At 47.8% G+C, this 24,219-nt stretch overlaps 1 protein-coding gene across 4 annotated transcripts in view; it reads right to left on the bottom strand.

Annotated features, from left to right (window-relative positions):
- The window catches only part of WDFY4 (WDFY family member 4), a 324,112-nt gene that overhangs the window by 27,702 nt on the left and 272,191 nt on the right, over window positions 1-24,219 (bottom strand). For all 4 annotated transcript variants that reach the window (XM_074337248.1, XM_074337250.1, XM_019730128.2 and 1 more), the window contains 6 exons: window positions 20,066-20,108; window positions 18,838-18,957; window positions 16,599-16,716; window positions 14,407-14,516; window positions 5,922-6,075; window positions 3,429-3,520 (listed from right to left, as the gene is read on the bottom strand). In XM_074337248.1, coding sequence (XP_074193349.1) covers window positions 3,429-3,520; window positions 5,922-6,075; window positions 14,407-14,516; window positions 16,599-16,716; window positions 18,838-18,957; window positions 20,066-20,108 — 637 coding nt within the window. The remainder of the gene's footprint in view (window positions 1-3,428; window positions 3,521-5,921; window positions 6,076-14,406; window positions 14,517-16,598; window positions 16,717-18,837; window positions 18,958-20,065; window positions 20,109-24,219) is intronic.

Genomic DNA, 24,219 nt, shown 5'->3' with positions numbered 1-24,219 from the left:
GGCCATAAGCGGAGCCATAATAATCCGAGTTCTTCCCTCTCCCGCAGCTGCGGTAGTTCCGGGAAGCAGCGAGCTCGGAACACTGAGCTAGGTCTGCGTCCTATGCCCGCGCGGCTCCATCTCTGCACTTCTCCCTTCCCTCTTCCCCCCCCCCCACGAGATTCGCCCACCTTTAGGCGAATTCTGTAGTGGGCCTCTTCATCTTGCCTGTCTGCTGTGCAGGGAGTCCTTTGTGGAGTTATTGTTGTTCGATTAGTTGTAAATTCCAGGGAGATTTACAGAGGTTCACCTCACGCTGCCATTTGGATCACGAATCCTTCCCATACTTTCTTTTTCTTTGCATGCTTTATAATTTTTGTGGAAAACTGCACATTATAAATATTATGATTTGGCAGTTCTGGAAATCAGATTCTTCCCTTTGTCCAGGGTTTGTTGTTGTTGTTGCTGTTTGTTGTGGTTGTTTGTTTAGTAACTTTTCTGAACTAGTTCTATAAAGTCTGTATTTTGTTGTTGTTGTTGTTATATGTGGCCACTAAAGTCTCTGCTCTGTTAGTTTACTGGTCGCCTAATGACTGGACGAACTTTTCTTTAAATGCCTGTAAGTCTCCCAGTAAGTCTCCCAGTTTTTGCCAAGGGGCTCTCTGTGCATGTTAGGGCATGATTTCAATGTCCAGCCAGGCAATTTAAAACTCTGCCTTTACTTTATATCCTCTTGCATCGAGCCTCAATGCCAGCCAGAACTGAGAGCTTAGGGCTTTTTCAGGTCTTTCTTGAGTATGAGCACAGCTTTGTGCATAAAAACAGCCCTACAGATATGCGTCCTTCTGGGTTCCCAGGAATAGTTTGAAGGTTTTCAAAGCCTCCTATAAACATCTCATTCCCTAGTTTTTCCTTTTAAGCTCTTTGGTTAGCCAAAATATTATCTGTCAATTATTATCTACTGCCTCTAGCAACCACAGTGCTAAATGATTTTCTCTGATTGTTTTTTATTAATGCCACTGAAGAAAAGGCAGTTTGCACTGGGCAGACAGGCTCTGAGTGGGGTCTTTAAGGGAACCACTAGACATGTCAAATAATGAGAGTTCTCTGGGTATGGGTCTTTGAAGGAACTCCAGCCCCATTCTTCCCCCTCCAATGACTGCCAGGCTGTTGGTTTTCTCTGTGATTATAGGCTCTTGTCTTTCAAATATACTACGGAGCTGGAGGGGAGACATGGGAATAGTGCAAGTTAAAACACCGCAAAGCTCACTGTTCTTACCAAGATTCAGTCTTTTTTCTTGAAGGAACACTTACAAGCCTTTGGTTAATTACCAGAGTTCTGAAAAGTTTGCTGTGACAATTTTTGCCATTATTCTTATTGTTTTTATGGAGTAGAAAATTTTCAGAGGTTTCTACTCTGATATTTTCCATGACATCAGTCATTAACATCCTAATCCACTCCAATACAATCTTCATGCCACCAAAAGAGCTCTCCCCACTGTTCTCACCACCCAGTTTCCCTGGATCATATCACTAACCTATATTTCATGGCACTACATGTCTAACCTTTGTAGCATTTTTTCCACAGTTTCCCTGTTATTTGTGTGGTTATTTGATCACTCTGGCTTCCACTACATCACTGGCATCTGCAGTCATGTCTGTAGAATGAGCTTTGTCACTCACCCCAGGACAAGAACTTTTATGAGACCATCTGGGGAGAGGCTGTTGCCACCTGAAGCTCAAGGTTATCTCTGGTCCAAGTACTCAAGACCAGGGGACTGTGGGAGGGATGAGTGATGTTATTGAATTTCCAGAGGCAAGGAGAGCATAAACCAGGGATGAATTTTCTCCTTGCAAAGGGAGAACAGAAGAAAAGGCCCAGCTTTGTTGTTAGTAGTCAGGCCTTCCCCAGATTTTCTTTTTCTTTTTAGGTATAATTTACATACAATAAAATTCGCCTTCTAAAAATGTACATACAGTTCAATGTGTTTTGACAAATGTATGCAGTCATGTACCCACCACCATAATCAAGATATTGGACATTCATATTGACCCAGAAAGTTCTGTTGTACTCGTTCGCTGTCATCCCCTACTCCAGACCTTAGTAACCACTGACCTGCTTTCTGTCCCTGTAGTTTTACCTTTTACAGACTGTCACATAAATAGAATCCCATACCGTGTTTCCCCAAAAATAAAACCTAGCCAGACTATGAGCTCTAATGCGTCTTTCGGAGCAAAAATTAATATAAGACCCAGTCTTATTTTACTATAATACAAGAATGGGTATAATATAATATAATATAATATAATATAATATAATATAATATAATATAATATAATACCGGGTCTTATATTAATTTTGGTTCCAAAAGACACATTAGAGCTGATTGTCTAGCTAGGTCTTATTTTCGGGGAAACACAGTAGTATGTAGCTTTGGGTTTTGGCTTCTTTTGCTTAAGATAATACTTTTGAGATTCATCCAAGTTGCTCCATGTGTTAGTAATCTGCTCCTTTTTATTGCTAAATACTATTCCATTGGATGCATGTATCATTTATTTACCCATTTAGCAGTTGATGGACATTTGGGTGGTTTTCAGTTGTTGACTAGTTTGAATAAAACTGATGAAATCTTACACACTTTCTGTGGACATATTTTCATTTATCTTGGGCAGATAGTTACAAGTAGAATTGCTGGGAGATATGGTAAATGCATTTTCAACTTTATAAGAAACTCCAAGCTTTTCTCCAAAGTGGCTGTACCATTTTGCTTCAGGAAATGCTGGTTGTTCCATGCCCTTGCTTACTCTTGGTTTTATCAGTATTTTAAATTTTAGCCACTCTTATGAGAGTGTAGTAGCATCTCATTGTGGTTTTAATGTATGTTTCCCTGATGACTAACGATGTTGAACATATTTAGATGTGTTTATACTAACCCAGGTATTTGATCCAGGATATACAAGTACGTCCCAAAATGGCCTCTGCCCTCTACCCACATCTGCCTTTCTGGGTAATAAGCCAAGTCCTTCCCAGTCCTGGTAAATCCTTTGGCCAGTGGGGACCCCTAGGGGCCTCCAGCCGGTCTCTGAACTATGCTAGACAGTGTGGCCGAGGGTGGCTGTGGTTCTGCCTATAAGGCTGGCTAACCACACTGACTTGCCCTCCGGGGCCTCCAGCAAGAATCTGAATCTGCTTCCTGCAGTGAGCCCCACAACAAACTGGCACAAGGGCAAAGCGTAGTGGACTCTTGAAAGAGCCCAGAAGCCCAGGCTTTTCCTGCCAATGTGGGGCATGGAACCCAGCCTCTTCTCTGGGCTCTCTAGACATAAGAACCTCAGAAGTGCTTACCACTAGCCCTCCAATTGCACCGAAAGCCTCCCTGGAAACTGAGGGGATGCTGAGGTCTTCATTCAGGCTTCCAAGGACTTTGGCATGCCCCTGCTCAACTCACCTGTCTGTGCAAGCTGATGAATTTCCGAGGGTCCTCATCAGCCCAAGGAGGGAGCTGCACGTCCCCCAGTGCTGTCCCGTCCTGCATGCAGCCTGAGTGGGGTAAGAAACAGAAGGGCTTTGGGTAAACAAGGCCCAAACTGGGCTAGGAACCGGGGGGTGTAGCTCTGTGCTGTCCAGGACTGCTGATTCCATGTAGATCAGGCTGTGGCTATGTCCTACACAGGTCACACTGTGTCCTGCCTCCTCTGTCATGAATGTTCCCACCTCCATCTGCCTGGAATATTCTTACTTGGTCTCTAAGCCTTTGACCCCTCCGTAAGGCTCTCCTTGCTCCCCAGGCAGCATCTGTGCTTGATTTGCAAGTTGCATACAATGATTGTAGTGTCATCATTGTTTGTACTTCTTCCTTTCCACCACTCTATGCCTTCCCATCTAGGCGCTTTCTATGCAGCCTGAAACAAGGAGATAACAATAAAAGCTGGAGCACCTAACTATGCCAGGGCTCTATGCTAGATGCTTGGCACACTGTGTCTTACTGAATCTTCATTCAGGTCTATAATTTGTGCAGTTTATCTCCATTTTTAAAGTGAGGACAATAAGGTTTTCAGAGGGAGCTCCCCAGACATTAAGAAGATAAGCCTGGATTCAAGTCTAAGTCTTTCTCCTTCCCATTAGCTGTACAACCTTGAGCAAGTTGCTTAATGGCTTTGGGATTCACTTTTCCCACCTGTTACCTCCCAGGGCTGGAATAAGGATTAAAAGAGAAAGTACACATAACATGCTTAGAATAATTCTAGGCATATGAGGGTTGCTCAACAAACATTAGCTATAGTCTTGATTAAGCCCTCCAGAGCCTTCATGGTACAACTGGAATAAAACCTTCCCCTCCTCTCTCTGGCCTACATGGCTGTTCCTGGCCTGGCCCTTCTCATCATTCAGTCTCAGCTCACCTGTCACCTCCTCACACAGGTCCTTCCTAGGGAGCAGAATAACACAAGACCCTCTGACTCCCTTTAGAAACATTTTCCCACCTTCTTTTCTTGTAGGACTTCTCAGCATCAGACAATATTTCACTTATTTATTTGTGCATATTTTCCATCCCCTTGAGCCATCCCTGCACAGAATATGAACCCTTTCAGGGCTATCTGTCCAAGGACACACAATTAAGTCCCCAGTGCCGACCCAACTGCCTTCACACATTAGGTGCTCAATAACCCGTTTCCCTGACTACTCTGAGGACAGCTGGTCCTCAGCATGTGAACCATTTCTGCAACTAAGCCCCTCCTCACTTTTGCACAGACCCCCACCTTCATGCCCACAGCAGAGTGGGTACCTCTCCAGCACGCCCCTCACCCCAGGTCAGCTAGCCACCCTCCCTTGGCTTCTACCATCCCTGGTCCCCTTACTCTTATCTTGGGCCCCCCCTCATACTTCGTGGGGACTAACCTTTGCATTGTCCATTCTTACCTCTGATACAGGTGAGTATCTGAGAACCTAAACATGTCAAGGTCACCAGGTTCTATGGGATCAGACTCGCTGGGCATGAGCCTGGCCACAGGCACGTTCTAAATGCTCCACAGTATTGTGGCCACAAACCTCTGAACAACAGCTGAGTCCCCCTCACCTGTGTCCCCTAGGCCTGCACTTGGCTTTGCTTGAGGTGCACGCCCAAATGCACTATTTGGAAGAAGAAGGACCATCAGGAAGGGGGACACTGGGGCCCCAGGTGTGTGCTGGTGACGCTTCATGAGTGTCTTCCACAGGGTGGGAGATTCCATTCCCCTGCCTTAGATAGAGAGTTGTCCCCGCCCTGCCCCAGGCTCTGACCACACACTCCCTCCACGAGTCACCCTGACCTGGGCAGGAGAGGCTCCTAAGGTACTCCCACAGTCACCAGGGGACCTGCTTGCTGGGCCTCCTGAAATGTTTGTTCCCCCCTAAAGCAGTCGGTGAGAAGCCACGGCTCATCCTGGAGTGGGGCCTGGAGAAAGAAGAGGAGCCACAAGGGCCCCTACAACTGCCCTTGGACGCACCCTGCAGCCTGTACCGGGAGACACAGCTTCTCTGGGTCCTGACCATGGGGTTCAGATTAACCAATTTGTCTGACGTGGAGGAAAACAGGGCCATAGGGGGTCAGGGGCTTGCCCAAGGTCACACAGTAGGGAAGTGCCAGACCTGGCTATTAGCAAGGGCTACTGCTGCTCCTTGGCCGCCTTCCACTACAGACTAAGGCCTGGGGACCTGCAGTGGAAGGGTCATGCGTGAGACTGTAGCTCACAGCAGTTCTGGCAGCCCCAGCACTGGTTCTTCCTCAGCTCCCACCTTTTCTTCGGGTGCTGCCACTAAGTGGAGGCCTCCCACCAACTGCACAGGTCTGGTGAGATGCCTGTTGAGTTGCTCAGCAAAGTTATTGACAAAGTTTGTCCCAAACTGTTTAAAGAGAGCCCTGCACCACCCAGCCCAGGCTGTCCTCGTGCAGGCCTCCACTCACCGAACTCTACTGCATTGCAGTTGGTTAGGAACTCGGGCAGGTAGAAGAATTCTGGGGTCAGCTCCCTGACATCGCTCATGTTCTCTCTGGAGGCTGACTCCCATGCATTCTTCATGCTGTGGAACATTCTATCTGCTACATCGAAGCTTCCACCCTGCAAGGAAAAAGGGGCCGACATGATCAGCTGCATGTGGTGAGAACTCTGGCTGTGCAGGCACCGCTGGTGTGGGCCTCCATTTGTCCATTCTGCCGCTGAGGCGCTGGTTCCACCATCAGAACTTTTCATTCACTCCCATGCACACGTTCATTCATCAGTTCGTGTATGTGTGTGATGGGCTCTTCATGTATCTGTTCACTCAGCCTTTCTCTGGAACCTTGTACTGGGAGCTTCCACAGAGGAGGCATGAATAATAATAATAACTGCAATAAAGGGGCCAGCTCAGAGATAGGAAAACCACGGTTATTCATCTGACCATTCCCCAAATTTGCTGAAAGCCAGCTCTGAATTCGGCACAAAGACAGGATCCAATGAACCAACTACAGGACCAAGAGTGGGTCAGACATTCTACGTGGTGGTCAGGGGAAGTTTCCTGGAGAAGTGAACCCCTGGTGAGTCAGCAAGCTTGGTGAAGGAGAAGATGGCAGAACATTCTGAACAGATGGCAAGGCTTTCGTCAGGAATTGAGGTAGGGAAAGCAGGTTAAGTCAGGCCACCTAACCAAGTGTGGTGACATCTAACATAGCAGCCTTGAGAGGAGAGAGAAGGCCTGAGGATGAAGAGCAGGAGGCATACCAGCCTTCAAGGGAAGGGACGCTGGTCATGAAGACAAGACGCCTGTAGCATCAGCCAAGACCAGCCTTGGTTCCAGGCCTATTTCCACAGGTGGCTCGATGCAGTCCTGAGCTTGGCAGCTTCAACTGGACTGGGTTAGATATAAGGCAAATTCTTTCTTTTGATTCCCTGTTCTTCTCATTCATCAAGTGGTCTTGGGGATCAGAGGAGGCAGAGAGGTCGCAGATGGAGGAATAAAGACACCAAGGGCACAGGGGTTTCAGGGAAGTTTGTGAAACTGGGCTTGGGGTCTGCTTAAGTTTAGGAACACCCCAGGAAAACTTTCCTGCCTGGGATTCGACAGCTTACTTGTCCCCACGAAGGATGGACCTTTGTTCAACCAGGATTTGCCTTCCTCCTGTCACCTTCTGCAGCGTGCACATGTGGCCCCAAGGAAAAAGGGTTGAACTCAGAATGTTGGTCCCTCCTTTGTCCCCATCAGCTCCCTTCACTTTTCAGAGGGCTGAGGTTTCCCATCAGCATTTACCTAAGGAAGCTTTTGGCAGCTGCGCGGTGTATGGAAGGTAAAGAAAGCAAGAGCCTTCTTGTGGCAAGATTACTCCATGTCAGCACATTATACGCACATAGATGCTCTCTCAGTCCTCCCAGCAGGTACATTAGGAAAGAATTAATACTTCCATTCTGCAGACCAGAAAACCAACTCCTCAAAGTTTATTGATTTCCCCAAAGCAATGAGTGGCGGAACTGGGATCAAACCCATGGTCGCAACTCCAAAGGCCATGCTTGGTCTTGTGCCCATTTACTGGGGGAACTGCTGGGCCTAGGCAAACTTCATCTATCGTGTATGGGCCACAGGCACTCAGCTCTTTCTGAGAAGGGAGACCCTGCCACACACACAAAGCGGGCATCTGGGCATCGTGGAGGGCTGGTCAATTTTCGGAGGAAGACTCGAGGATCCAGTGAGATCCACGGGTCACTCTCAGCACTGTGACAGTGACTCCACGAGACCCAGTTATCCATAGGGTCACAACCACACACAGTACATGGGCAGCTTAAAGATGTGGCTTTTCTCCAAGGTCACTTTGCTCTTGTTTGAAATTAGGATATGACATCTACTATCTGATTCAAATTGAAATGGAAACTAAATGGGGGAGAGTGTTTCTAAATAAATCTGCACCTAATGCGTCGTTCATTGAAACATATTCAGAGCTTTGCGTATTTAATCTGTAGCCCAGCCTTGTATCTGGAGGAGATTGAGACCGCCTCGCGTCCCCTTGGCCTTTTGCAGCTTCTATGAATGCTGATGGTAATCTCCTGAGAAACAATATGATTTGGTAATAAAAAGATTACCTGTATTAAATAAAAATAATATATACATAGGAAATATTGTTAGTGCTACAAATCTGGTTAAAGATATTACCACAAAGAAAAATGTTGTTTTTTTCACAGCTGTCTAATGCATTTTAGCAAAAGTAATATCTTTAAAACTTAAGCTTGTATTATTTATAAAGGAAGCAATAACTGATTTTCCTATTTCTTATATTAATAAATGTATTTGCATACATTTGTTTCAAAATTAATGGGTTTTCTCACTTCTGCAATGCAAAAGAAATGCCAATTCCCTAGGAGAAAAGTGGAGCTGCTTCGTTACTTGTAAGTCTGGTGGCTGCTAGCAATGAGTCCCTGCCAGGACTTGACTCTCAGAAAAGGAAGGAAGAGACAGTAGAAGGAGGAAAGAGAGAGGAGTGAAACAATTAAGGTTTATAGAATGCATCCACAAGGAAAGTCCAAAACAACAAAATTAAGTCTAGAGATTGGATGGAAACAAGTGACCAGTGAGAATACTGAACCAAGATCTGGTATTCTTAAATATCAGAAAAAATGAATCCTATGTGTATCCAAACAGACCATATAATATTAGTAATAGTAATAATAGCAAAGTTATTATTATCAATAAAGGAGCAGCCTCTTCTTGGCTGCAGACTTTTTCCCAGGTGACACTAAAGCCAGAAGACAATGCTGGAGGTTTCTGAAGCAAAGATTACAGTGATTGGATTGCATGCCAAGCTAAAACACTGCTCCTATGAAAAGACTCCAGAAAGATATTTTGAACATTTAAGGGCTCAGAAATAACATAATCTTAGGTATCCTTCCTCGGTTAAACTATTTGAGGAGGTGCTTGATTTTGCTAAGAGATGAATCAAAATTAAAAGCAAAATGATGAGAGATGTGACGACAAGGCCTGTTGCTGAACGTTGACACGAGTTAAAATATAAGGAAAATGCCATAATTATGGTACATCGATTAAAACTGAGACACCCTTGAAAGGAGTGTTCCATATTAAAGACAGTTCTCTGTGAGTGAGGACCGAGTCCATGTGCAACTGCGTCCCTGGATGAGCATTCCAATTGCTGCATTCTGAAGCCACGATTCAACATGGGAGGGGGGGAGGGGAGAAAGATGTTGGGGAAAAAAGAAAAGTTCAATTCTTGATCCACAGCCACATCAGTAAGTGTATGTGCCAGGACACTTAAACACATAGGTGTTTTTTATAACATGTGCTAGAAAGTCTATTGTTCCTTCCAAATCAACCCACTGCCACATCCAATTACTGGGGTTGGTTTTATGAGCAAGCTGAGGACCTGTGTTTTGACAGGTATTCTTTCCAGTAATTTAAAAGTATCCTGTGTAAACAATTGACTTACAGGACGCTGTGGACACATCAGTTCATCTGAGCCACTGTCCTTTGTCCGTCAAAGAGGCAGCACGCAGTGCAAAGCACCTTAGCTTTGGAACCAAGCCAACTAAAGTGGGAATTTCCGCACCCACTTGCAGTGTGAACTCTAGTGAGTTTCTTAATCTCTTTACCCTCCCATGGCCTCCTCTGCAAACCTGGATGATTGCTGTGGGTGGGAAAACAATGTGTGTATGAGTGCGTGAGAATGGGGGTGAGTAAGTGAGAATGTGAGTGCGGGTGAGTGAGGGTGTGTGTCAGTGTGTGGGTGAGTGTGAAGTGTGTGTGCACGCCCATGTGTAATACACCTTATGCAGTGCCAGGCACACAGGAAGAGGTGCGAAATGAGCCCCGTCACAGACTAGGAACTGGGGAGCAATCCTGTGTGCATGGAGAAGGTAAGCACGGGCTCAAAACAGAAAAATAAAAAGGATTTAGAAGGTATTGGAAATAGGAGGTGGGGTGTGGGGGGAAGTGAGGAGGGCTGGGGTCCTGCAACAGGGGCAAGAGGGGCAGAGAAGTCTAATTCCTTTGGGATGGAAAGGAAATAGTGCATGCATCGTCAGGGCAGTTTCAAGGCCACGTCAGCACCAAAGAAATGAAGGGGCAAATGTCTGCAGCTGACAGAGAGCTGGAATCAGCTTTCTGTCAGCTTCCTCAGAGAAAATGCTGGGCTCTAACACCCTGCTCAAAAAGCTAAGAGCTGTGGGTTCCACCAGGTTTGGGGAGCCATTGAGTAGTACAGCCACCTCTTCAATCCTGCTTTTGATTGAGTATGGGGCTGACCCCAGAATAGCCATTAGTTTTCCTTCCTGTAGGGTGTGGCCTTTTACTCAACAAATAAAACCCACAAAGGAATTTTGAAAAACATGCTCCCTACTCTGAAGGGGAGGAGAGTGGACGTGTATGGGGCACTTAGAAACAGCCAAACAGTTCCCATGCTGTATCTCACTTAACCCTTATGGCCCACTGAGTTGGAAGAAACTGAGGCTCAGTTATTCAACACTGCCAATTAGAAAGTTCTAGAACCAAGACTTTGTTACGCCTGACTCTATTACGCCTGCGTTTTCTAATACCCCTTGTAGAGTGAGCATAATAATAATAATTACACCTTCATTCTGGACACACCACACCTCTGCCCGGACCCAGAGCTGGCGCCATGGAGACCCCCGGTGAACAGCCTGGGCTGGCTCTCGCTCTGTCTGCAGCTAGCATATGTCTTACACAAAACCCAGCCATCTCGCCTCAGGTGGTTCAGAAAACTCTTCCCCACTGCTGGTAACAGCTGACTTCACATGGGCTGTGACTTAATTAACGCAGCACTTTATTTCAGCTTCTTATTAAATGCAGCAGCGGCACCACCACCACCACTGTGCCCTCGCCGGGGTGCTGGCTGTCTCACTCTGCCCTGCCCGTGCTGCATCAGAGCTCAGGCCCGAGAGCAACTGGTGCTCTTAGTGGGGCAGAAAGAGGGCCTGAGCTGTGGCCCCAGCAGCGGCATGGTTCCTGGGGCCACAGACACTGGCTCCTCCAGGTGGGTGAGGTTCCTGAGAATCACAGCATTCTGGGAAGCAAGCCCCCAGCTCAGGCAGGCAGGAGTCTCCCTACTTCCAAGCAAATGGGGATAACAGAGCACACAGCCAAGGAGTGCCTGGGTCACATTGCCTGCAGGTGTCACCTGCTCAGGTCACACTGCACATGTACCATATTTTCTGGATTATAAGAGTTTATCATTGTAATAACAAGTTTGGGCAGAAAAACAAACAAACACAATGGCAACAGAGGTGTGTATCAATTCTAAGACTGTCCCAAACTTATTAAGATTTAAAGGTGAAGGGAATAGAGCACACCTGACACCCAGGAGCCGGAATATACCACACTGCACTTCTTAGGCAGTGTGTGACAGCCCCTCATGCTGGCCACATCTCTGCATGGTGCCAGTGGGCGGGCATAGTGCCGAAAGAAAGCTGTGCCTGCCTCTCAACAGTGCATCGGCCCACACCAGGTGTACTGCATAGGCACACAACTCTCCACACTGAATGTACTTCCATGGCCAAGCCATCCTACATGGGAGGCGCTGGTTTAGTCCAACTAATAGGAGAGGGGCAGAGTCTGCTTGATGCAGAATGGAAAAGCATGCACTTTGTTATGCTGACACTTGTTTGCAGGTAGACCTGGCTCTGCAACTACCGACAGTCTCAATTTCCTGCTCTCCAGATCAGTGAGGAAGACCCCACTGCCTGGATTTGGCCCCCTCTCCACCTTTCTTAGCCTTCCCACTCCACGATCCATGCTGGGGTTGGATTGGGCTGTTGAGAATATAGAGGCTCCTTTCCTTGTCACCACACGAGAGTGAAGCAAAGGTCTCTTGTGAAAAAATAGACCTGCTCCTAGGAGGCAGGGTGGGACCCAGGAAGAGCCTGAGTTCAGGAGGATGCCAGAACATTCTGAAAGACATCTGTTCCAGTCGTCTTTCGACTGGAACCAGACATGTTCCCCCCAGATGTACCCTTTGTACCCATTTCCTTAAAAGCTAAAAATCATTTTTTATTCTAAGTAAAAAGCAGAAAATGTTTGGTTCTTCTGCTGGTTCCAAAGGCTTGGACCAGTTATGACTCACTAGAAGAGCCAGTAGAAAGTAGGTGAAACCAATTCAGAAGCACACGTGGACAGCCCAGTGTGACTCGGATGGGTCAATATGCCACAGGTAGATTTGAACCCAGAAAAACCAGAGTCAGCTCAGACTTCAGTAAGCATGGGAGACAAAGGCTCAAGCTAATGGCTGCCCAAGCATATAAAACTGGCTCTGACCATCTCACACTGCTTTAGACCGTCTCAAACCAGTTGGGTCTAGTAACCAATGGGCCAAACTGGGTAAAATAAGCTCAAACTAATTGTGACTAACTTCAAAGTAGCCTTAACCCAATATCCTTCTGGGTTCAAAGCACATCCGTTTTGTGTGGTTCACGCCATCTTGGAATGCTCTGACACAGTCCCAGCGGTCTAGAATTAGCGTAAACCAGAGGGAACCAGCTTGAACAAGTTCAGGCCTGTTCAGATTACATCTGGCTGATTGCAGGGGGAAGAAGGGAACTAACAGTGATTGATCGCCATGTAGCATCCAGCCCTGAGCTAGGTGCTTTACCTACATTTGGTCATTTAATCCCAGCCTGGTGAGATGTGCATTAGAAACCCCATTTCCTGAGGTAAAATAAATTGCAAAAGATTTTGTCTATTGAGTAGCAGAGCTGTGATGTAAATCTCATGGCTGATGCCATCTCTTTGTCACTCTGCCCCTCTTCATGTGAGAGGACCCTGAGTAACAGTAGAGATGGGCTTTAAATGCCTTAGACTGAGGGGCAAGGAGAAAACTTGTGAAGCCTCCAGAACGCCCTGGATGGAAACCCGTAACGGAACGCATCACTCTCATCATCAACAGTGATCATCCCTTCTCATGGATTAATGAGCAACATCTGGATCGGATTCCTGGCATGGGTACAGCTCTGGGACCGACTGTGCTCCAAACCAAACTTACTTAAAATGCTTGTTGCCTGAGAAAAGCTCAGGGGAAGCGCACTTATTATTTTTGAGTGAATTTCCAGGGAGAAGGGTTATACAATGTCTAGACAAGCTATGCCGTCAAGGAGAGGGCAGACTGTGCCAAGAAACAGAATACAAGAGGGCTTTTGCTCACTGGAGGAAGCACCTTGACTTTGCTTACCCATTCCAGCCCAGGACATGGGAGTTGGCTTTCATGCTGATCCAGAGCACTGACTCGAGTTGGCTTCAGTGTTAAGCCTGGAGTCAAGGTCACTCAGATGAGTAACCACTAAGAGTGACCTTGCCAGTGAGGTTAGACCAAAATACACAAACCCTGGGACATTCGTCCTTTTTCTTTGGTGAAGTTTTGTTGTCAGAGCAAGTCTGTGCATGTTCCGTGGCCTATCACCCACCACGGTCATGCCTTCCTCTGCACAGGACACTTGCAAGGCCTGAACCAGGTCCAGCCCTACACTTGGGCCATGTGCTGTATTCGCTGTGGAGTTGGCCAAGCGAGCTGGCTGCAGCTGGGCTACCTGACGGCTCTCCCCAGCCAGAAGCTGTGCCCCTGAGATAACCTGGGAAGCAGGATCCCAGTGGTGAGGTCAGAAAAGGAAGAGAGGAAAACAACTTCTCTGCTGCCTGCGAGGGACTCTGTCCCAGCAATCCCACATGCGTTGGGTACCACTGTCCACTCACAGTCAGACTTGCTCACTTCCAGCTTGTACAAGGTGGCCACATAAAACATGGGAGGCCACGCTAACCTTGAATCTCAGATAAACACAACTTTTTAGTCTAAATCACTGCTTATCTGAAACTCAAAATTACCTGGGCGTCCTGTATTTTTATTTGTGGAATCTGGCAACCCTAAGCTGGCATGATGGTCTTTTATTTCATGGCTGGGCAAGTTGATTAGTTACTTTGTGTGGTTTAGCTGTTCATTTCAATATTCGAATATTTTGTTTGTCCTCTTAAGCCACTCGGCTTGTACTTAGCATAGTATTATGCATTCTGGTGTCATGAGTGATATTGTTTTCATTCCTCCTCTTTTGTGTTTATTTTTATAATCTTTGACCGCTTACCTTCAAGGAAGTCTTCAAGTTTCCTGCTTTTCCTTCTCTATTAAAACCTACTTATGTTAAGTTTTTCTTTCTCCCCATATCTCTCATTCCTTATATTTTGGAGTCTTTTTAAAAGACTGTTCGGCAGACATGCAAGTGTAGCTGATAAGGAGCAGCCTGCCTTGGCTGGCTGGCCCGGAATCCTAGAGCTAACATCAAGTGGGAATCATGAGCTGACAACCGCATTTCCTGCCTCATCTAAGTCCAGCTCTTAGTTTGTGAGATATTTGTGTGTGTGTGTGTGTGTGTGTGTGTGTGTGTGTGTGTGTGTGTGTGTAGGGGACCAGGGGTGCTTACCTGCAGAGAGCAGAAGGCTTGGGTGAAGGGTGGCATCCGGACCAGGTAGGAGGCGACGATGATAGCCGAGGAATAGTGAGTACAGTAGTGGCACTGGACGGTCATGTCTCCTGCAACAAAAGGACAGTCCTGGGGTGGCTTTCCTGCCTGTGCTGGGGCGAGCTGCAGATACGTAGCCTGTATGGTGCTCAAGCACGAGCCCTGCTTTAGAGAGAACCTGCAAGCCAATAGAGCTGGGTGTTCTGCTCTCGGATGTCATTATAATTTGGCCAATAGCCACCACTGGTGAAAAGGACATTCAAGAACCTGAGCTGCACCACCCCGCAAGTCCCCAGGGGTCTGCCCTCAAGGATGCGGCAGAGCCAGGCTCTGGGAAGGCTGTGCTGAGGACCCATGGGAGGCAGCGCTCTGGGCTTCCTACTTAAGGGTCACCTAGAGAGGCGCAGCTCACCTACAATCCCACTAGCAGCCCCTTCCCTTTGGTTCTTTTTTAGAAGAGAAGTATCTGTGTGGAAAAGGAAGGCTTATGCACTCAGGGCCATTCCATTGTGAGTGAGGATATGGGTTTCCTCATTTCCAAAGGGGACTGAACTGCTCGGGGGCAGAGACATAAACCTCTCCTCTTGTCTGCAGCCAGGGTCTGGGGGAGCTGGAACGCTGAGGCAGACGCAGTGCCCTGGCCAAACCATGTCAGTGGAGAATGTGAGCAATGCTGCCACCTACAGTGCACTGTGCCTGCTGTGTTCCTTCCGCCACTCTCTCCCTCATTTACACAGCGATCCTATGAGTAGGTGCTGTTCATTATCACAATCTCCAGTGTGAATCAGAGACTTGCTTACGTCAGGAGTGAGTGGCAGAGCTGGGGGCGGCACAGTCAGCAGAGGCCTGAGCCAGCTGCCCCACATGTCTGCTTAGCCAGCTTGCTGCCAACCCCACACTCAACCCGAAGCCCTCCCTTGTGTCGTGTAGGAGCTTTCTACATCAGTTGTTTGTGGCATGGTTGCATAGACCTGTGCAAGAGCCCAAACTCCAGGTGCAACTCTAATGCACACTCAGGTTAAGATTGGGTAGATGGTGCCAAAATGGGCCCTGGCTGGGGCACAGCTGGTGAGACCTGGGCTTTTCTGGCCTGCCTCTGTGGAAAGGACCCAGCAATGCCTGGCAGCCAGAGGAACAGCGAGGGACTAAGATGGGTCATATCAATTAAACTTTAGCCTCAGGAGGAGCTAGCAGGTCAAGGAGGGCCTGCCCACACCTCCCATCTCCCCCACAAGTTTGAGTGCCAGCCCCACGCAGAGAAGGGTCCTGGGCAGAGGCCAGGTGACCTCCAGCGGCTGTGTGGGGTGCAGCAGAAGCCTCTTATCCTGCCGAGAACCTGCTCACTGAAGGCAGGGCCTCCTGGCCCATGAGCCTTCCTCAAGTGTGCCACTGCTGGTTCTCGAGGGAATTTTTCATGGTGCATGGATGATGTTCCTTAATAGCTGTATGTTTATTTTGAAGTGTTTGAGAAGACCAATACAGCTAGCATCAAATGCATGATAGAAAAATTTCTTTTCAGAACATATTCATTAAAGCTTAAGAAGTAAATAGACCTAAAGAAAAACATTAAGGCAGTAAGAGCACAGGTGGCGTGTGAATGGGCAAAATTTGTAAAGGTGACGTGCTGATGAACAACGTTTGGGAACCAGGCTCTAGAGCCAGACAAATGCAGGCTCTGCCAGTTAGAGGCTATGATCTCAGATGAGTTGCTTGAAGTCTGAGTTTCAATGCCCTTCTCTTTGAAATGAACCATCGTGTATATGAACGCAGGTTGGCCTGAGCCTAGACTATAGAAAGCGCTGAACAAATGTTCACGTCCCTCTGCCTTTCTTGCCCCTAAGTATGGAGGTTCAAGCTCTTAGCACAGCAGTTCTCAGTCCTGGCTGCAGGCTGGAATAACCTGGCTGCACCTCATCACAGACTTATTAAAATCAGAATTTCTAGAGATGGGACCTGGACATCAGTGTCTTTTATATGAAAGCACCATAGGTGATTCGTACGTGCAGCCAGGATGCAGGGCACTGGGTGAGAGTTCTCTATTCAAGCATAATTATCTGTAGGCCAGGCGATGGCCTAAATAGTTATCAGCTATGATTTTGAGGCATTCAGATGAAGAGCATTGCAGAAAAAACATCAAGCTGGGATCCACCCACCTTCAGTCTTCTCAACTTCTTTAAATCTCTGGATAAATTTCAGCTTTCTTTCCTTAGTCTGGGCTCCCATGGGCTTCGAAAGATCCCGGAAAGTCTTGGGATTCGTCAAGTTCAATGTCTAGAAGACAGATGTACAGCTGGAATTAACTCCCCTAGACGTGTATGTGCCCTGGGTGAGACATCAGGAGCCACGCTCTTTAGTTTTATGGTTCTCTTTATTGGTTTACTGTCGTTTGGTCTGACCCCCTCTGGTGATTAGCAGGCGTTCTGGGGTTTTATGGCCCTGGAGCCAGTGAGCCACAGACTGAATAGGAGAGAGGAGAGGAGATTGCGTTCACACTGAACCTCTTCCAAGCTGACCCAAATCAGAACATCACCACCAATTACCGGAAAGAGACTCTCAAAAGAATTCCTGTTATCTATAAGGCACTTGGTACTGCCCTCCTGGAGAAGTTTACATCAATAGTTCAGGGTCCTCAGGGGCGGCCGGTTAGCTCAGTGGATTAGAGCACAGTGCTCTTAACAACAAGGTTGCCAGTTCCATCCCCACATGGGCCACTGTGAGCCGTGCCCTCCACAACGAGATTGAAACAACTACTTGACTTGGAGTTGATGGGTCCTGGAAAAACACACTAAATAAAAATAAAAGTTAAAAAACAATAGTTCAGAGTCCTTGTTCAGAACCAAACTGATTGTTTAAGAAGTGAGAAGTCATCTGCTTAGGGAGGAACAGAGAGGGACAGCCTCGTTTCTCAAGAGGCCCATTCCCTTCTGGGCAACGCAGGCATGTAATGTCACCCCTCCCCTGCCCTTGGGATAGACAACAGTGGGGACCTGTAGGGTTTTCAGGGCCAGGTATCCTCCATGTTGTCTTTCACAGAGATGTTCTGCATGTTAGTGGAGGAGCTGCGTGTTCCCCAGGGTTTGCATGTCTTTATAGAAAAAGGAGTTTCCTTTTCACTAGCAGTGAACACCGCAGTTCCCGGGGAAGGCAGGGCCTGTCACTACTAACACCTGCAGAAGCCAGGTGGCGGCAAGAGGGCAGCAGGGTCTCCTTGGACCCCTAAGTGCTGCACATGCGGAGACCCATGGCTGATTCTACCAGAGCAGAATGGGGCTTCATAGATGCCAGATCTCCTGGTTCTCCTAAAGAGATTAGAAATCCAGATTTGGGGGACGAATCTCCCAGTTTTTAAATCCTAGTAAGTAATCAAAATTTGGGACTAAACAAAAGGGGCTGGCAAACCAGCACTTTGTCAAATGTGAGTTAAAGCTGGCATGTACAAGTTTCCATTTTGAAACACCTCAGCCTCCTATGATCATTAGTGCAACGAGAAGCAATATGTGCCTGGAGAGAAAAGTCTTTCTGCGTTAAATGTCTTAAGTGGGGATAGGAGGTCACACAAGACTGAGGCCCCCTCTCCCAAATCCTGAGGGTCAGCCATCCCAGCAGCCCAAGGCAGGACCGGCCTAAACCAGGACCCAATCACCTTCTGCCCTTTACACACACAACCCAACACACCTCCTGACAGCCAGAGCCCAAGGACACTGTCTCATAGCCCCGTCTTCCCCACATGATGTCAGCTTGGTCCAGCTGTGTCAGCTTTCCTCCTCCTTCCTCCCCTGCCTTCTGAGGTCCAGGGACAGAAGCCAAAAAACTGAATTGTTTCTCTTGCTGTCAGCCTCCCTTATGGCTACATGTCTCAGTCCAGATACTGGTTGCAGTGCACAGGCCATCATCTCAGTTACTGAAGTTAGGTTGCAGGGGAGTAGTCCATTCTCTCTGGGTCTCTGTGTCTCTAGGTTCCTCTCTCTTGTTCTCACCTTTCCTCCCCTCCACTTCTCCCACCCCCCAACTCACATGCTGATTCTAGGAACAAACCCCATAACTCAGTTCACGTGAAGGACCAGTGTTGGTCCGGGGCATTATCTTGGCAAATGGATGTTAGTTGTGTTCATTGCAGTGAGTAAGCCAGGAAGCCCTCTGGGGTGCATGTTAGCAGTTGTCCTAGTCCTGTTGATTATCTCACAGGTAGGGCCACCTTCCCACAGGTGGGGCTGGGCAGGAACCCAGGCAGCTGGACTCAGAGCTCTCCTCTAGGGTGAGGGGCAGAGCATGGAGCAGCCTCGGGCTCAGGGGGACCGAACCTTGTAGCAGAGGCACTGCATGCTGATTTAAGGGCTCTGGTTGTCAAGCTCAGAAAGCCTCAGGACACCTGCATGGAAAGAACACCCATACCTGTGAGGTGTAGTCAGCCAGGACCCAGGGAAACACTGGATACTGCATGTAGTCATTGTAGGTCCTTCCAGCCAGGGTGTTGAGGTACATGAGATACTCGAAATTGCTGATCTCCCTTTTCTGCCAGAAGAAACAAAGAGGGGATAAACCAAACAGAGCTGGCATCTTCCTGAGGGCTACGGGAGTCTAACTCTCAGCCCTCTGCAGGAGACCCTCACTGTGTAGGGGCGAGTAGGCGGCACACATGTCCATTGTTCCCTGTGCACCTTGTGCATGAGCCAGACGCTTCCGGGAGGCCACACTCATTCAATATGAACAGAAGCAAAGATTCTGGAAGCAAAGCCAGTCGGAAAAAAAATACAGCCCAGCAACCCAAAGCCAGAATAAGCCTTCTTTGGTGTTAACTAGTGGGTGTGATACTCAAAAGTTGGTTAAAATAATAGCACAAATACTGTGGGTGAGCTTACTGCTGACCTTGCTAGGATTTTTAAAAAAAAAGCTGATGGGACTTGGCAGTCACAGAGAAAGAGGCTATCACCAACGGGCTGAATGATCTGTCCTCCTCTGGGACTTGAGGAACTTTCTTCTCCCTGTCACTGCCTTTGAGAAAACACTCACTCTTAGGGCCTTAAGATGTACAGTCTCAGATGAAGAGAGGGACTGCCTGTGGGAAAGTGTACCAAGGCCAGCTGGGGACCGAGCATCCACGTCACTGGACATGACCTGGGACCTAATGCTGTGGTCTCTCCTCTCCCTGGCCTGCTCCTGCATGACCAACAGTTACCTCCTTGTTGCCATGTGATCTCTAGGACTGGCTCTCTTAGGGTCACTGAGAACCCTAGGCTGAAGGCCAGCTCCTCCTGGCTGGGAGCTGTGTGTCTTCCCAGGGCAAGAAGTGAGTGCTTGTTTCCTCCTGAGTCATGTCCATGTATACATATGAATATCTCTTCATGGACAGAGCATGTGTGTGCACACAGGGCATGTGTACAAGTGTACACACACACATACACATACTACACAGCTCCAGCTCCAAGACTCAAGAATCACCTTCAATCACTGAGATCTTTTCAGGAAATCATTTGGGACATTTTGGTAACTTAAAAAGACAAGACCCCTGCTGATTCATCCACATGCTTTCTCTCTCCGTCACTGGGGCCTCAACTGTTTTCTGATTTGCATTTCCAGAGGGTTTCCTCAGACCCAGGGTCCTCTGAGGGGGTCACTGTACCTGCCACCTGTGCAGCATAATCCTGTCAGAGCCGGCGTATCTCCTGTGGGACAGAAAATATGGTGGTGACCAAAGATCTCAAGGCATGAGCAGGGGGAGAGGTGGGATTTTCTGGGGCTTTCTGGGGCCAAGGCATCCAGGAGAGCCACAGACTTCCAGGTCGCATAGCAGCTCTGCCGGGAGACAAGATTATTATCCAAGCCCTTCTTGCCCCTACCTCACCGTGCTATTGAAGGCTAGTTCTTGCAGTCACTGTCACACTTATGTGATGCCAGAATATGCTGCTGCCTTAAGTGTGGTCCGTGGAGCATCCCAGGGACATGCAGAAGCACGCTCAGGGACCTGCCACCCCACATGGATTTCCCACAGACATGCTTTGGCCTTCTCCGCCCTTGTGAATATAATATATGTGAATATAATATATTGACAAGTGAATACAACATATGCACATGGTTAAAAAATGCAAGCAATATGGAAGGTCAAGAAAACACAATAAGTTTCCAAACTACTGCTCCCACTGAAGAAGTATCCATAGTTACCCTGTTTCCCCGAAAATCAGACCTAGCCGGTGTCATGCAGGGTGTCACACGGGGTCTCTGCTCCTGCTCCCCACATAAGAACGCAGGACATGGAGAGGCTGAAAAGGAACACCCACGGAGTCATAGATAGGGGAGTCACACCACTATAGTCTCACTGGCGGCTGGGTTGGAAACACAGGAAGCAGGAGCCACATGATCCGCAACCTGCCATCTGCTTCTCTGCCAACCAACCCCACTTGCTAACTGCAACCCACCATGCTAACTGCAATCCGCACTTGCCAGCTCAGCTACCATCTTCTTGCTAGCCCCCATTTGCTGCTAGCATAGCCACGACAGTTATACTAGTGGCCAATGGCTCACTGGTTACAGCTGACGGCCAACTAGCCACAGCTGATGGCCATCCAATCACAGTTGATGGCCATTTACTACCTGAGACAGCACCTTTCTATGTGAGGCCGAGAGCCTGGAAACTGCACTCCTGGCTCTGTCCCCACAACTGGACAATCAGCAATAATGCGTCTTTTGGAGCAAAAATTAATATAAGACCCGGAATGGTATTATATTATATTTATTACATTATATTATATTAAAGACCCGGTCTTGTGATATAGTAAAATAAAACCGGGTCTTATATTAATTTTTGCTCCAAAAGACATATTAGAGCTGATTGTCCAGCTAGGTCTTATTTTCGGGGAAACACAGTAACAGTTTCTGCAAGCATTTCTCACATATGACTGTCTATATGCTCGCATAGATTTTAAAAAATTGATGGTAAATGGGCTTGTCTCACGTGTGCAGGCGTCCATGCTGTTTCACAGGCTAACAGCACGTGGGGCGTGCTCACCGTGCTCTGTGGCCTTCACTTCTCCAGCGGCAGGACTACTGCACAGCTGGACTGGAACTGAGTGAGTCTGCCCCTGTGATGGGCTTCGTCCTCACAAATCACGTTTCTGTGGCCACCTTCAGACATAAATCTTTGGATACTTTGTGAGTGTCTCCATGAGATAAATTTCTGGCAGGGGTGCGTACCACTGAACATTTTCAAGTTTGCAACATATTGCCAAATTGTCCTCTTAAAAGACTGTACTGATTTACGTTTCCACAGATACAATTAAGATATACAAATTGAACTAAAGAAATACCACCATTGAAGAATCTGGCAGGGAAGATTTAGAAGTGTACCAAGCTGCAGTGTTGGGGAGGGTGTGGGGACGGGACCTTCTCTACGTAAAGTCCTCGTGCTCAGCAAGGATTTGTCGAGTCAGTTCCTTGGCTTCTGTGGTATCCCTGGGCTCTTTTTTCTGTTGTTTCTTTCCCCTTTGTCTCCTTGAGACTCTCTTTCTACTCCCGAGACCAGGTCTTTGCTCAGATGTTCCACCAAATCAAACATGTCTCCTCTTTCCAGCCATGCCCTCTGCCTCAGTGCTGTTCCGGCTCCCATAGCCCCTACCCCCACGTGCATTCTGTGGTCTGCCTACATGGATCCGTCAGGCCTCTGCCTACACAAGGCCTGGGTACCCAGTGCCCCAGCAGGGGCAGCGCCTCATCTCCCGTCACAGCACCGCTGTCATATCATCTGTCCCAGGCTCCCCATCCTTCCTTATTCAATTCTTTCCTCTGCAGATTTTCTGTAAACAGAAAGCAACTCCTGGGGTGGAATTCACTTCTTCTATTTGGTCCATTTTATCCAGGCAAACGACAACAAATGAAGGCAGAACATGTTTTTGTTTTGTTTTGCTTTTTAAGTTTGACAATGGTTTGGAAATAGGGGAGCAAAATGTGCCTGTTAGGGTCTGGGAACTACAGACAGCATCTGTCATTTTCCCTTTCAGAAAGGGTTCTAGAATTTTACCTGTGGTCTTTGTGACACTGCCACCAGGCGGAATGTTGTGTGGAAAATAAAGGCATATCCCCATCCTATTCCTCATTTCATCAGCTATGAGCTCCAAGGAAGATCCATCATTTTGTTACCATCAGAAAAGGACGCTATTACCAGCAGTGTCGAGACACCTAACCAAAGGTGAGCTCTATTTTTGTAATTTAAAAACATCAGATTAATCTGAAGGTGATCACAGAACACTTGGAATGGTCTATGTGAATTTCATAAATATCTAGTAATTAAAATATTTCTTTAAGAGTTGATAAACAGCATTGTTTCAATATAGTAAACATTTCAGATTAAACAAGGTGACAGAGATGGCTCTTGACTTTGCAAAGCCCTTCTATGGTCTGGGGAAGGCAGCGTGGGAAAGAACACTGGCTTTGGTGTCAGTAGAACCTGGGTCCAAGTTCTGCCCCCACCACTTGACTGCTCTGAAGTGCTGTCACTTCGTGCTTCAAACATGGCTGACCACCCCTGTCACGCCAGAGTGCTGGGGGTGGGGTACGTGCAATCATAGGTCTGGAGAAGGCTAGCACAGTGTGGGCACAGGGTCCGTCAATGGGCACAGGCCTAGAGGGTGTTGACGCCGTTCCAGAGCAGGGCCAATTGTTTCCTACTCTGAGTGGAAGAAGAATGTGGTGTAAGAGCACAGACTTACTGTGTGGTCAAACCCTGCCTGCTAGCTTTCTGTGTGACCTTAGAATAACTGTGCCACTGTGAAGCACATCACCTGCTCTGTCGGCTCAACAGCCAACAAGCATGAGGAGCTCCTCAGGGTTTGCTGTGGAGTCTACAGGGCAAGAGTCCAGGCCCTCGGGAAACCTGGGATAGAGTTGAGACAAATGGAAGCACTCAAGTCAGTAAGGACCAGGGAGGTTACTCTGCCTGACCTGAAGGTGGCCTAGCATGATTGGCCCAGAGGACGTCTACGGGGTTTAGATACCCAAGACACATGTCTAAACTCCTCTGGATGGCTTGCAAAGATGGGAACACTATCTTCAGTCAGAACTTTGTGGGTGGTCAACAGCTACACTGGGTTCAAATCCTTCCTTATTCTGAGGGATGACTTTTAGCCATGTTGCTTCATTTTTAATTAGCTCTACGTCCTTCAGCTCCTAGAAGTGTTTTAGAAGCTCAAGTAATACTGTTACACGGCCTTGGAGCCCTCCCTACTCCAGTGCTCAGGGTTTGCCTCACCATCTTGTCACTGACTCCACCCCTTTGGACCAGCTCCACCTGACTAACGCCTCCATTCCACCATGACTCTGGCCCCTAGAGAGAGCCAGAGACATAGCCCAGAAAATCACCTCCTCCCTGGAGAGTCTAGCAGAAAAACCTGGAGGGGCCTTCAGGAGGCAGGCAAGCCCAGGCTAAAGGGTCTCTGTCAAGGGACTGGTCTAGTTGGAAACTGTACCCGCTCAGCCCAGGAAGCGATGGGTTTTGGGGTCTCTGTCCATCCTCCTCATCTCTGGGACTAGGGGGCTAGAGCTAGTCCTTCGGCACCAAGAACACAACCACAGACATCCAAGGACAGCCCACAGGGAAACTGGGGTTGCTGAGCTACATAAAGTAGATACATTTGAAAATCCTGCCTCCTCTCGAAATTCTCCTGTGTGTTTCCTGTTTGTGAGACAGCAATAAGGACACAGTGAAATGGGTTCATGAGAGACTGAGAGAGGTCAAGAAAACATAAACCACATGAGAAGAAAAGTCACTCATCTGAGCAAACTGGA

Source organism: Rhinolophus sinicus, linkage group LG07 (assembly GCF_036562045.2).
Source record: "Rhinolophus sinicus isolate RSC01 linkage group LG07, ASM3656204v1, whole genome shotgun sequence".
NCBI classification, from domain to species: Eukaryota; Metazoa; Chordata; class Mammalia; order Chiroptera; family Rhinolophidae; genus Rhinolophus; species Rhinolophus sinicus.
Note: the sequence above shows the minus strand (reverse complement) of the source record. Positions and strands in the feature narration are given on the sequence as shown.